The sequence below is a fragment of the Scyliorhinus canicula genome, chromosome 21, assembly GCF_902713615.1.
Source record: "Scyliorhinus canicula chromosome 21, sScyCan1.1, whole genome shotgun sequence".
Lineage (NCBI taxonomy): Eukaryota > Metazoa > Chordata > Chondrichthyes > Carcharhiniformes > Scyliorhinidae > Scyliorhinus > Scyliorhinus canicula.
In genome coordinates, this window is record NC_052166.1 from 58,718,885 (window position 1) to 58,733,721 (window position 14,837).

Below are 14,837 nucleotides of genomic sequence, written 5' to 3' on the forward strand. Positions count from 1 at the left end.
CGTGGGGAGCATGGGGAGAGAGGGAAGGAGGAGGGGGAGCATGGGGAGAGAGGGAAGGAGGTGGGGGAGAGAGGGAAGGAGGTGGGGGAGCATGGGGAGAGAGGGAAGGAGGTGGGGGAGCATGTGGAGAGAGGGAAGGAGAAGGGAGAGCATGGAGAGAGAGGGAAGGTGGTTGGGAACAAGTAACAATACAACACAGAACAGGCTCTTTGGTCCTCCAAGCCTGCACCGATCATGATGCCTGTCTAAATTGAAACCTTCTACAATTCTGTGGTCCGTATCCCTCTACTTCAATCCTATTCCGATATTCATCAAGATGTCTTTTAAATGTCGCTATCATATCTGCTGAAGGAGGCCATTCATCCCATCAAGTCTGCACCAACCCTTCAAAAGACCACCCCACCTAGGACAATCCCCCACAATGCCACCCAAACTTTGGACACGAAGGGACAATTTAGCGTGGCCAATCCATCTAACCTGCACACCTTTGGATTGTGGGAGGAAATCGGAGCACCCGCAGGTACAGGGAGAAAGTGCAAACTCCACACATTCAGTGTCCCGAGGCAGGAATCGAACCCGGGTCTCTGGCGCTGTGAGGCAGCAGTGCTAACCACTGTGCCACCGTGTTACCCATAAGTCAATAAAGTGACCAGATGTAAGTGTAAGTAGAGTCGATGTAAAGCGGTTGCATTTTTGGCTTCTATTCCTTCTTCGGTAACTAAGGTAAAGGAGCAATGGAACATCTTTCTATTTCATACATACAAAGAACATACAGTGCAGAAGGAGGCCATTCAGCCCATCAAGTCTGCACTGACCCACTTAGGCCCTCACTTCCACCCTATTCCCATATACCCAATAACCCCTCCTAACCTTTTTGGACACTAAGGGCAATTAGCATGGCCAATACACCTAACCTGCACGTCTTTGGACTGTGGGAGGAAACCGGAGCACCCGGAGGAAACCCATGCAGGCTCGGGGAGAACGTGCAGACTCTGCACAGACAGTGACCCAAGCCGGGAATCGAACCTGGGACCCTGGAGCTGTGAAGGCACAGTGCTAACCACTGCGCTAACATGCTGCCCAAAGTGAAATTCCGTAAGTGAAATACCTTCATCAAACATTCCCAGGTTCAGTTGCAACTCGGGTTACAATCAGAGTGAAATGCTCACTCCGTCCTACAACACGGTCCATCAGAGCCAAACTCAGGAGAGACTCTATTTGTATCAGTGGACAGTTCCACCGTTTCCTGGGATCTTTCTGCATGATAATGTGAGCAAGTTAGTACCAGCTTTGGAGCTGTTAATTACTATTTTGTCCATTCTCACGGAGAAAGGTTAAAACTACTCTTAGCTCATCTAAGATGCTAAGCATTGGCAGCAATGGGGAGCTCGATTGCTGGAGTTCAGGCGAGCTTCAAACTCTGGCCCGAGGAGTGAACATTTGTTGTACCTCAACGCATTAGCCAATTGGTAAAGAATCTTATTCATGTCAAGTGCAAAACCCTTCCCTTTTCTGAACCGCCTGCTTTCTTTCCCGCTAGGTACACAGTCTTACCATCGGGGTCACTGACGATCTTAGACTCAAGGGTATCTGATAGCGGCCTCTACAAGTGTGCTGCTATAAACCGAGCAGGGAATGCCTCGTTGACATTGCAACTCATTGTTCATGGTGAGAATTACTTATCTCTGCTTCATTTTCTCCCCTTTTTCTTTCTTGCCCCCTTGACTGATATTTGGAGTTTGGTTCCATGCTGTTGCTTATCTCTGATTTCGGGCAGGTGGGCGTCCGGGGGCCCATTTGATCGCAGGTTTTGACAAATTGCCAGAAGGCGGATGGAGCTGACTTGAAGCACAGGCTCAGGTCTAGCTGTAATGAGCCGTGCTTAATTCTGAAAGGGCGGGCTTTTGCCTTAATCACTGGGTTGCGAAGGTTAGTCTGGGGGAATATGGGCTGCAGCACACTTGGCTAAGAAGTGTGAAATTCTTCAAAAGCCGCAGCACCGGTTAAAGAGAAAGACCTCGTCAAGGTTAACAAAGTGGACTAATGGATCCCACCTGTTCGGTCTGAGACATTAAACTGTGGCCCGTGGACCCTTTGGTTTGTTGTTGTATTCCTTCCCGCACCTAGTGCACAAGGCAGACTTTCATCTGTTTCCATGGCGACGTTTGTCCTGGAACAGGTCGCTAGCCTGTGGCCAGCGGCTTTTAGTCTCATCTAGAATGGCTGACCAGGAGGCCTTCCTGCGCGTACCACCCACCATTAGCATGCGTTGGAAGGATTTTGCAGGATGTCCAGCCTGCTTGGCCACGATACGAATGGACCTTCCTCGGCCATCAAGGGGGGCTGCAGTGGAGGGACAGAGTGTGTCGGAAGAATCTGCTTCTTTTGGTGGAAGGATCGAGAACCTGGTGATTGGCAAAGGAATCAATGGCCATATGAGAAAAATGTGTTACCTAGCGAGTGGTTAGGATCTGGAATGCACTGTCTGAGAGTGTGGTGGAGGCAGATTCACTCAGCGAGTGGTTAGGATCTGGAATGCACTGTCTGAGAGTGTGGTGGAGGCAGATTCACTCAGTGAGTGGTTAGGATCTGGAATGCACTGTCTGAGAGTGTGGTGGAGGCAGATTCACTCAGTGAGTGGTTAGGATCTGGAATGCACTGTCTGAGAGTGTGGTGGAGGCAGATTCACTCAGTGAGTGGTTAGGATCTGGAATGCACTGTCTGAGAGTGTGGTGGAGGCAGCTTCAATTGTGGCTTTTAAAAGGGAATTGGATAACAGCCTGAAGAGGGCTATGGGGGGAGGCAGAGGAGTGGCATTCGCTGACTTACTCGTGCAGAGAGGCAGCATGGATATGATGGGCTGAATGGCCTCCTTCAGCCCTGTAACCGTTCTATGATTCTATGAATACATTGGGTAGAACTCATGGTATTGATGCCAATTATTCTGTTCTCTCTGTTTTTTTCCTTCTTTCTAGTCCCTCCCAAAATCCATCTTTCACATCAACTCCTGAAGGTGATTGCGGGCCAGTCCGTTGACCTGCCCTGCTTGGCCCATGGGGACCCGACTCCCAAAATCAGGTGGTACAAAGGCGATGAGGCCCTGCTGCAGGGTATCAGAGACTTTCTGGACGGCCCTGATGGTTCAATCAACATTGCAGACGTGGAGATCTCTGATGCCGGGATGTACCGTTGTGAGGCGACCAATAGTGCTGGGCGCGATGTGAGTGAAATGACACTGGCCGTGTTGGGTGAGTGAACATTGGAACCATTTATATCACAGCCACAAGATGGGTTCCATTAATGTCTTTAATATCTGTCCTGTCGAGCACCCTCAGGCTCTTGTATGTTTCAGTAAGAAACATTCAGTAACCAGAATGTTAAGCCATAAATTATATTTGTCTGGCCAAGTAGAGCAGGATTGTTCCTGTGGAACAATGTCGTTGGGACATTTGGAAGATTACCAAATGTAAAGAGAACAACAATTTATACTTGATGAGAAAAGAGTGGTGGTTTTTTGGCAAGTAGACTCTTATTAGTTGAGGCTTGGCCATGGAGAATGCACCAGTTAACCGATAACTGACAGTTAACCGCCAAGCTTTTTAAAATTAGAACCAGGCAGGTTGATTCTGATTGGGCAGGTCATTGCCCTGAGGAATGAACCAAAGCATGACATCACCTATTTTGTTCAGTTGAAACAGGCGCAATGTGTGTATGTGTTCTTTCTGTCTGCAAAGGACAGGGCTACGTGTGTTAATACTTGAAGCTTCCAGTTCAGGCAAATGCACCACACTGCAAGCCCCACTGACCATTTCAAATTGGTGATCGGGGTATTTCTTAGCATACTGAGGATTATTAATCAAATGTTGTTCAATCGCAGAATCACATCTAATGTCAGACTGTATTTTGAGTTTTGCAAGCATGGGCTGGTTGGGTGCGATCTGCACCTTGCCTGTTGCAAATAACAGAAGGGATGTTTGATACGATCGGCCAGACTTTGATCAGTACAACCTACATTACTGGCATTGCACCAGCAATGAAACTGATATAACACACTACACATTTGTGTGATCGGCAGAATGTTTTTATGGTTTGACAGCTGCATTATGCTTCTGCATAGAGTGAAACAGCTAGCTTCACCTGTTACTCAAATTTTCGAGACGCCTTATCCTTCCAGTGTAATCTGAGGTAGACTGGGCACTTATCAGGGCTGAAAGTGGGGTAGCCTTAAGCCTGTTCATGAGTTAATGCAATATTCGGCACAAATTGATCTGATCAGGGTAGCCATTATCCCACAGCATCCCTTCTGATTCCCCTGTCATTCAAGAATCTGTCAAACTCAGTCTGACAAATATTCAATGACCCTACCCCTACAATTCTCTGAGAAGAGACTTCCACAGGTGTAGGGTCCTCAGAGAAACTAATTCTCCTCACCTCATCTGAACTGGGAGATCGCATAGTTTTAAATTGTGCCACCCCGTGTGAGTCTCTAAACAAGGGGAAACATCTTTTTTTTTAATAAACAATTTTATTGAGGTAGTTTTTGGCTTTATAAACAGTTACAGACATCATCAGAAAGGAAGCAAAAAAGGCAAAAATGTGCAAACATCCACGTACTTTCAATACTTCCACCGTAACATATTGCACAAGCCCGCTCCCCTCCCACCGGTACTACCCGCCATATTTTCCCTCCTACTCTACTCTAACCCCCCCCCCCCCCTGCTGACGCTCACTCTCCCGCAAAGAAGTCAATAAATGGTTGCCACCTCCGGGTGAACCCCTGCACAGAACCCCTCAAGGCGAACTTGATTTTTTCCATCCCCAGGAAACTCGACATGTCCGCAAGCCACCACTCCGTCTTCGGGGGCTTTGAGTCCCTCCACGCCAATAATATTCGTCGCCGGGCTATCAGGGAAGCAAAGGCCAGCACATCGGCCTCTTTCTCCCCCTGGACGCCCGGGTCTTCCGAAACCCCAAAAATTGCCACCCCTGGACTCATCACCACCCTTGTTTTTAGCACCTGGGACATGACCCCCGCAAATCCCTCCCAGTACCCCCTCAGCTCAGGGCATGCCCAAAACATGTGAACATGGTTCGCTGGTCCTCCCGCGCACCTAGCGCATTTGTCCTCTATCCCGAAAAATTTGCTCATCCGAGCCACCGTCATATGGGCCCGGTGAACGACCTTAAATTGGATCAGCCCGAGCCTAGCACATGTCGCGGTCGAGTTTACCCTACTCAGGGCCTCTGCCCACAGCCCATCCTCCATTTCCCCGCCTAGCTCCTCCTCCCATTTAAGTTTCAGTTCCTCTGTCTGGGACCCTTCCTCCCTCATGAGCACCTTATAAATACCCGAGACTCTACCCTCCCCTTCATCCCTCCCAGAGACTATTCTGTCTAGGATCCCCATTGGCGGGAGGCGCGGGAAAGATGGGACCTGTCTACGAACAAAGTCCCGCAACTGTAGGTATCTAAAATCATTTCCCCTTACCACCCCAAATTTCTCCTCCAAGCTCCTCAAACTCGCGAAGCTCCCTTCCAGGAACATATCACCCACCCTTCCCGCCCCTGCTCGCCGCAATACTCGGAACCCCCCATCCATACTGCCGGGGGCAAACCGATGGTTGTCGCAGATTGGCGCCCAGACAGACGCCCCCATCTCCCCCACATGCCTCCTCCACTGGCCCCATATCCGCAGGGTCGCCACCACTACCGGGCTGGTGGTGTACTTGGCCGGCGGCAGCGGTAGAGGAGCCGTGACCAGGGCTTCCAAACTGGAGCCCCTGCACGAAGCCGCCTCCACCCGCTCCCAAATAGACCCCGTACCCACCATCCACTTCCTTATCATAGCGATGTTGGCCGCCCAGTAATAATTGACCAGACTCGGCAAAGCCAGCCCTCCCTCGCTGCGGTTCCTCTCCAACATCGCCTTCTTTACCCGCGGAGACTTTCCCGCCCAGACAAAGCTCATGATCAGCCCGTTAACTCTTTTGAAGAAGGACTGTGGGATAAAGATCGGGAGGCACTGAAAAATAAACAAAAATCGAGGGAGGATTGTCATCTTTACAGTCTGCACCCTCCCTGCCAGCGACAGCGGGAGTGCATCCCATCTCCGAAACTCTCCCTTCATTTGCTCCACCACCCTGGCCAAATTTAACTTATGCAGCCTGCCCCAGTCTCGTGCCACCTGGATTCCCAAATACCGGAAATTTTCCTCAACCAGCCTAAACGGTAGCCCTCTCAATCTGTTCTCCTGGCCCCTTGCCTGGACCACAAACATTTCACTCTTGACCGTATTTAATTTGTATCCTGAGAACTGGCCGAACTCCCTCAACATTCCCAGTATAGTTCCCATCCCGGCCACTGGGTCCGACACGTACAGGAGCAGGTCGTCTGCATAAAGAGAAACCCTGTGTTCAACCCCGCCCCTCACCATCCCCTTCCAACCCTCTGCGGCTCTCAGCGCCATCGCCAGCGGCTCTATGGCCAGCGCAAACAGCAGCGGGGAGAGCGGGCAGCCCTGCCTGGTCCCTCGGTACAACCTAAAGTACTCCGACACTTCTCTGTTGGTCCTGACGCTGGCCCTCGGGGCCTGATATAATAATTTGATCCAATCCACCAATCCCTCCCCGAACCCAAACCGTCCGAGCACCTCCCATAGATAGTCCCACTCCACCCGGTCAAAGGCCTTCTCGGCGTCCATTGCCACCACTACCTCCACCTCTCTACCCGCCGGGGGCATCATTATCACGTTGAGCAATCTCCTCAGATTGGCCGCCAGCTGCCGACCTTTCACGAACCCAGTTTGATCCTCCCCAATCACCTCCGGTACACAGTCCTCCATTCTCCCCGCCAGTACCTTTGCCAGGAGCTTGGCGTCTACATTAATCAGGGAGATTGGCCTGTAGGACCCGCACACCTCCGGGTCTTTACCCCGCTTCAATATCAGAGATATGGTGGCTTGTGACATTGTCGGCGGCAGGGTCCCTCTGTCCCTTGCCTCATTGAAAACCCTCGCCAAGACCGGGCCCACCAGCTCAGAGAACTTCCTATAAAACTCTACTGGGTATCCATCCGGCCCCGGGGACTTCCCCGACTGCATGGCCTTTAGGCCCCCCAATACCTCCTCTACTCTAATCGGGGCGCCCAGCTCTTCCACTTGCCCCCCCCCCAACTGTTGGGAATGTTAACCCGTCCAGAAACCTTTTCATCCCCTCCGGTTCTTCCGGCGGCTCCGAAGTATACAGCTTACGATAGAAGTCCCGGAATACCCTATTCAATTCTGCCGAATCCTCCACTTTGCGCCCCCCCTCGTCCCTCACTCTACCTATTTCCCTGGCCGCCTCCCTCCTCCTGAGTTGCTGCGCTAACAGTCTGCTAGCCTTTTCCCCATACTCGTACACCACTCCCCTCGCCTTCCTAAGCTGTTCCACGGCCCTGCTCGTGGATAGTGCCCCCAGTTCCGCCTGTAGCCTCCGCCATTCCCTGAGTAAAACCTCCCCCGGGGACTCCGCGTGCTCTTCATCTATCCGGCCCATTTCCCTGACCAATCTATCCATCTCTGCCCGGTCTGCCTTGGCTTTGTGGGCCCCAATTGAAATCAGCTCCCCCCGAACTACTGCCTTTAGCGCCTCCCACACGGTCGCCGCTGAGACCTCCCCAGTGTCATTCACTTGCAGGTAATTTTTTATACATTTCCGAAGCCTCTCGCAGATCCCCTCCTCCGACAGCAGTCCCACATCTAGCCTCCATTGCGGGCGTTGATAACTCGCTCCCCCGAACTGCAGGTCCACCCAATGCGGGGCATGGTCTGAAATGGTAATTGCTGAGTATTCCGTGTTCTTTACCTCCCCCATACAGTCCCTGCTTATTACAAAGAAATCTATCCTGGAATATACTTTATGGACGTGCGAGTAAAACGAGTAGCCCCTTCCTGTTGGCTGTCCCTCTCTCCAGGGGTCCACTGCCCCCATTTGCCCCATAAACCCTTTCAGCTCCCTTGCCATTGCTGAGAGTCTACCCGTTCTGGGACACGACCGATCCAAAGTCGGGTCAAGGACCATGTTAAAGTCCCCTCCCATTATTAGCTTGCGAGAATCCAAGTCCGGGATCTTCCCCAGCACTCTTTTAATAAAGTCCACGTCATCCCAGTTCGGGGCATATATATTCACCAGCACCACCCTTCTCCCCTCCAGTCTGCCCCGTACCATCAGGTATCTGCCCCCCCTGTCTGCAGATATGCCCTCTGCCTCAAATTGCACGCGCTTGTTGATCATGATTGCCACCCCTCTGGACTTCGAGTCCAAGTCCGAGTGGAAGACCTGGCTAATCCAGCCCTTCCTTAGCCTGGTCTGGTCTGACACTTTCAGATGTGTCTCCTGCAACATAATTACGTCCGCCCTCAGGGCCCGCAAGTGCGCGAACACCCGCGCCCTCTTCACCGGCCCATTCAGTCCCTTGACGTTCCAGGTGATCAGCCTGGTCGGGGGGCACATCCCACCCCCCCCACCCCGCCGGTCAGCCATAGCCTTTCTCGGGCCGGCCCCTGACCCGTGCGTCGCGCCATTCCTGGCCCGCCCTTTGGCTGCCTCCACCCTCGACCTCCTTTCCAGTGCCTATTTCAAGTCCCTCTCCTGTCAGCAGAACGGGGGGAAACATCTTTTAGGCATCAAACTTTCAAGTCCCCTCAGGATCTTCAATAAGATCACCTCTCATTCTTTAATTCCAATGGATATAGGCCCAATCTCTTGGCTAGCTTTCCCTCATACTCTAATTTCTACCTAATTTTTGGCTATCTTTCCTTCATACTCTAATTTCTACCTCATTTTTGGCTAGCTTTCCCTCATACTCTAATTTCTACCTCATTTTTGGCTAACTTTCTCACATACTCTAATATCTACCTCATTTTGTTTTTAGTCATTCTTTTCGGGTTTTGAATTCTCTCCAATCCTCTGGCCTACCACTGATCTTTATGGAATGATCCATTTTTTGCCGTTTTATCTTTAACCTCCTTAGTTAGCCAAGAATAATGCATCCTTTTCGTCGAGTCTTTCCTGGACACTTTCTCTCTCACTGGAATTTGCCATTTCGGAGTGGTTTGAAATATCTCCCGAAATGTGTCTTCGCTGCATCTTTACTGATCCACCCCTTACTCTTAATTCCCCTCAACTATTTTGAAGAAGAACAGTGGTGTTGGCCTGACTATTTACCCCTTAATCAACCTCAGAAACCAGATTACCTGGTCGCTGTCACGGGCGCGATCCAACGACCACGCTGTACCCGAAAAGCAATGTGGCCGATGGAAGCCAGGAGACCCCGCTCCCGGGATCTATCCGGCTCGCAACGCCTTTGTGAGATCTAACTCGATTTTGTGAGACGTTGCGATGTAAATCCCACCCATTGGGGGTGGAATCACATTTTTGGCAAATCTGCTTATTAGAACGAGGCAGCTTCAATATGCAGTTTCCCGAGGCATCCGAGGAGTTGAGATCTATCCCCTTTTCCTCAGAGACCACGGAACGCCGTTCAGAACTGGTCTCTGCAAATGGGATGAGGCGGAATGGGACTCATGGGGGTCTCCCAATGGATTGGAGGCCCCCATGTTCCAAGCTGGCATCTGTGGCACAGTGGGCCGGGTTGCCCTGTGCGGGTGTCCGTGGAGGTGTGGGGGTGGGGGGGGGGGGGGGCCCCCTCATAGTTGGGTTGGGGAGAGGGTGTTCCGGTCAGGGGTTCCAGAGATCGTGGCGCCCCTTCTCTCGCTGCATTGAGGAGTTTTAACAAGTGGAGCGCCTCCGTGCAGAGAACAGGGCAATCATCGAATCATCGAATTTACAGGGCAGAAGGAGGCCATTCAGCCCATCGAGTCTGCACCAGCCCTTGGAAAGAGCACCCCACTTAAGGCCATGCCTCCATTCTATGCCCGTAACCCAGTAACCCTGTAACCTAACCTTTTTGGACACTATGGGCAATTTTTCATGGCCAATCCACCTAACCTGCACATCTTTGGACTGTGGGAGGAAACCGGAGCACCCGGAGGAAACCCACGCAGACACGGGGAGAACGTACAGACTCCATACAGACAGTGACCCAGCCGGGAATCAGACCTGGGACCCTGGAGCTGTGAACCAACTGTGCTAACCACTGTGCTACCGTGCAGCACTATGGCCAGGCTAATGTGCGGCTGTGGCTGCATGCTCCTCACTGAAGCCCACTATCTAACCCAAGTGCCGCTCTATAGTGTTGTGTCCTCGGCGCTGTGAGCATCGGGAAACGCGTGGCTAAACGTGCTCGCTATGGGACTTTGTTCCCATTTAATTAAACATTTCTGTTTGGGGGAATTTGCTTTGTGCCAATTGGCTGCAAAGTTTACTACATCACAACGGTGACTACACTTCAAAAATATTTAATTGGCTCTGAAATACTTTGGGAGGTTTTTAAAAAATATATTTTTATTCTCCTTTTTCACATTTTCGCCCAAATTTACACCCACCATCAATAAGCAATAATCAGTAACAAATATGTAAATCCTCATATCAATAACAACCATCCCATCCTCCCACCAAACCCCAGACATTAGCCCGCATGTTCACATAAACAAATCACAAAAAGGAATCAGAAATCACCCATAGTCATCATTAACTCCTCCCAACCCTCCCAACCACCCACCCCAACTAATGTTCGATGTTATCCAGTTCTTGAAAGTGCATAATGAATAATGCCCATGAATTGCAGAACCCCTCCATCCTTCCCCTCCACAGGGTGGAGAGGCTGCTCTCCATCCCAACGGGATCCTCCTTCGGGCGATCAATGAGGCGAAGGCTACGATATCTGCCTCCGCACCCGTTTCCAACCCCGGCTGGTCCGACACCCCGAATATGGCCTCCCAAGGGCCCAGGTCCAGTTTCACGTGCACCACTTTAGGGATTACCCTAAACACCTCCTTCCAGTAATCCTCCAGCTTTGGACAGGACCAAAACATATGAACGTGGTTTGCGGGGTCCCCCCACAACATTCACACACATCTTCTACCTTCTAAAAGAGCCGGCTCATCCTCGCCCTCGAGAGGTGTGCTCTGTATACCACCTTCACCTGTATCAGCCCCAACCTTGCGCACGAGGTGGAGGCATTCACTCTCCGGAGCACCTCACACCAGAATCCCTCCTCCATACCCTTTCCCAACTCTTCCTCACACTTTGCTTTAATCCCTTCCAGTGGTGCCTTCTCGTCCTCCAAAATATCCCTGTAAACCACTGATACTACCCCCTTCTCCAGCCCCTCTGTCGTCAGCACATCCTCCAGCAATGTGGAGACCGGTTCCTCCGGGAAGCTCTGTATTTCCTTTCTGACAAAATCTCGAACCTGCATGTATCTAAACATTTCTCCCTGCTCCAGCCTATACTTCGCTTCCAGCTCCTTCAATCCTGCAAAGCGACACCCAAGAAACAAATCTTTTAGTGTCTTAATCCCCTTCTCCTCCCATTTCCGAAAATTTCCATCCCACCTCCCTGGCTCAAATCTGTGGTTCTCCCGAATCGGCATGTCCCTTGACCCTGCCCCCAACCTGAAGTGTTGGCGAAACTGCCTCAAAATTCTCAATGAAGCTATTATTACCGGACTCCCTGAGTATTTCCCCGGAGCTATCGGGAGTGGTGCTGTTGCTAGTGCTTTCAGCCCCGACCCCCTGCCCACCTCCCCTCCATTCTGATCCACTGGTAATCAACCCCTCTGACCCAGCTCTGCATCTTCTCCACATTCGCCGCCCAGTAGTAATACATCAGGTTCAGAAACCCAAACCCCCTGCCTGCCTTCCCCTCTGTAGCAGCACCTTTCTCACTCTGGCCACCTTCCCCCCCCATATGAATGAGGTAATCATTCCTTCAATCTCTCTAAACAATGCCTTTGGCAGGAAAATCAGTAGGCATTGGAAAATAAACAGAAATCGCGGCAACACGTTCATTGTACCCGACCCGCCAGTGACAGAGGGAGACCATCCCATTTCGCCAGATCAGCTTTCACTCTCCCCACCTTAATAGAAATGTTGTACCTGCGGATTCCCCCACTTACTTTGGTAGGTTTGATGGTTGTGAAAGGTGCTATATAAATGCAAGTCTTTTATGTTTTGCAAGAACCACCATTTTTTGATGAAGATGTTGCTCCAGTGGATGCCGAACAAGAGCGATTTGCCAGAGAAAAAGTCACACTTCCCTGCCCAGCCAACGGTGAGGGCCCATTTTCTGATCCAAAACTGTCGGCCTGATTTTCACCGGGGGCATGAATGGGGCCGATGGTGTGTGTGTGTAAGGTGCAAGGAGGTGAGCGGAGGGAATAGTGATGGTGGGAGCTGGGAGTGGCAGTGGGGAATAAGAGGGCAGTGGATGGAGTGATGTGGCGGAGTGGTGGGGGGTAGCAGCAGACTAATGCCAACCGGCCATGGCGACGCTAAAGCCTTGTTACTATAGCGACAGAGCGGCTCCCACCCAAACCTGGTGGGAATAGAACGAACACCGGTTCAGTGAGCGTGGCAACAGGCTACTGCCAGGAACCTTCAGGGAGCCTCTCTGGGTACACATGAAGATGCCTGGAGCACAATAGCTCCTTTTCCCACAGCTCCTCCTGTGACGCAAATATAAACACTGCCGGCGATATGTACCCATTGCAGGATGCTGCGCCTTTTAAGCTGGAAGGACTCTGATTGGCCCTTCAGCTTGAAAAACCCTCCCACTACCCTTAACAGGACGGAAAGCCTGTCCCCATGCCTGTTGAGAGGACATGGCTATCAAAAATCCAGGTCAGTGAAAGTTTCCTCCCGGGGACAGACTCAAGACCTGGAAACAGTTCCAAAACCTGTCTCCCATTCCCAACATTAAAATCCCAGTCCTTAATCTGTTTGTGCACCTTTTTTTTTTAATAATCAATTTTATTGAGGTAGTTTTTGGCTTTATAAACAGTTACAGACATCATCAGAAAGGAAGCAAAAAAGGCAAAAATGTGCAAACATCCACGTACTTTCAATACTTCCATCGTAACATATGTTTGTGCACCTTTATATAACTTGGTGTTCCCATCTGCACTTCTAATTTAGTGGAACAGATGTATATCCTGGTTTAACATTTTTTCGATATGCCAATTAAATCCCTTTGTTGATGTGCCTTTTTGTGATAACTGTACCTTTCTTGACCTTTTCTGTTTACCTATCCCCAGGAACTCCTCCACCATCTATACGATGGCTACACAATGGCATAGACCTTCCAGCTAATGAACCAGGAATCTCAATACTGGAGGATGGTTCTCTACTAATTGACTCAGCTTCGCCCTATGACAGTGGGGATTATTTGTGTATTGCGGCCAACGAGGCTGGCTCCTCCAAAAAAATGTATCGATTGAAAGTCCGAGGTAAATAGTTCCATTCTGCTGCCACACTTTCCGATTGAACCACCGCCACACTGGATACACTGGAGGGGGTCGGAGACTTGGATCTGGACCCATTCCCAAGCCAAGTGTCTGAATGGTTAATTAGCTCAGACTGATAGCATCCAGAGGTATTTCCGGAAGATAACAGCCAAGTATCGAAATGGGGCAGCACGGTAGCATTGTGGATAGCACAATTGCTTCACAGCTCCAGGGTCCCGGGTTCGATTCCGGCTTGGGTCACTGTCTGTGCGGAGTCTGCACATCCTCCCCGTGTGTGCGTGGGTTTCCTCCGGGTGCTCCGGTTTCCTCCCACCGTCCAAAGATGTGCAGGTTAGGTGGATTGGCCATGATAAATTGCCCTTAATGTCTAAAATTGCCCTTAGTGTTAGGTGGGGTTACTGGGTTATGGGGATAGGGTTGAGGTGTTGACCTTGAGTAGGGTGCTCTTTCCAGTAGCCGGTGCAGACTCGATGGGCCGAATGGCCTCCTTCTGCACTGTAAATTCTATCAGCCCTCAACTTGAGGTTGGGAGTTGTGGCATTGAGATTGAGGGGAGATTTGACAGAGGTGGACAAGATTTAGATACGGTGGACAAACGCTATTCCTATTGGCTGATGGCACAAGTGGGGGGGGAGGGGGGTGAGAGACAGATTTAAGGTTTTGGGCAAGAGATACAGGGTGCGCTGGGATGGGGGGGGGGGGGGGGGGGGGGCGGTGTGGGGGAGTGATGGTGGCGATGTGAGGAAGGTATTTTTAAAGCGGTGAGTAGCAATGACCCGGAACTCTGGGTGTGCGAGAGTGGCAGAAGTTGGGATGATCAATGATTGCAGAAGGAAATTCGATGGGGGCTCGAGGGAAATAAACATGCATTGCTATGGGAATCGTGCAGGGGAGTGGGAGTAATTGGATTGTTGTACAGGGAGCCAGTAGCCAGCGTGCACCCAATGGGCCCAATGGCCTCTATCTGTGCAGTAACGGCTCTGTGACATAGTTTAGTCTGCCACTCCCCAAGTCACTGGGTTCGGATTGGGGAGTTTCATTAGGTGTTGTTGGATTTTCTGACAGGATTGTGGTGTTACAACTGGTGTACAAGGTTGGACGCCAATGACATTACCTGGCTGAATGGTGCTTGAACCCGTTTGTAAGTTATTTTGAAAGCTGGAATACCACACGGCCAAACCGTTTCCTCCAGGTCTGACAGGCGCTCATTAAAGATACCGGCCGGAATTCTCTGGCCGTTGGGATTTTCTTTTCCCGCTGGCAGCGCCGCCTCGCCCGTGGGGTTTCCAACGCCGTGAGGTGGCTTCAGCGGGAAATTCCTTTGACAAGTAGCGGGAAGAGAGAATCCCGCGAATGCCGCGCCATCGAGAGACACGGGGCTGGGGGGACTGAAGAATCCCTTCCGCTGCATTATCCTCACTGTGTATTTA

The 14,837-nt window shown here is 51.0% G+C and overlaps 1 protein-coding gene across 1 annotated transcript in view; it reads left to right on the plus strand.

Moving 5' to 3' along the window:
- Positions 1 to 14,837, plus strand: part of LOC119955579 (hemicentin-1-like) — a 291,695-nt gene that overhangs the window by 45,314 nt on the left and 231,544 nt on the right. Inside the window, 4 exon segments of the mRNA XM_038781912.1 lie at positions 1,541 to 1,668; positions 2,976 to 3,248; positions 12,123 to 12,215; positions 13,198 to 13,389. Coding sequence (XP_038637840.1) covers positions 1,541 to 1,668; positions 2,976 to 3,248; positions 12,123 to 12,215; positions 13,198 to 13,389 — 686 coding nt within the window.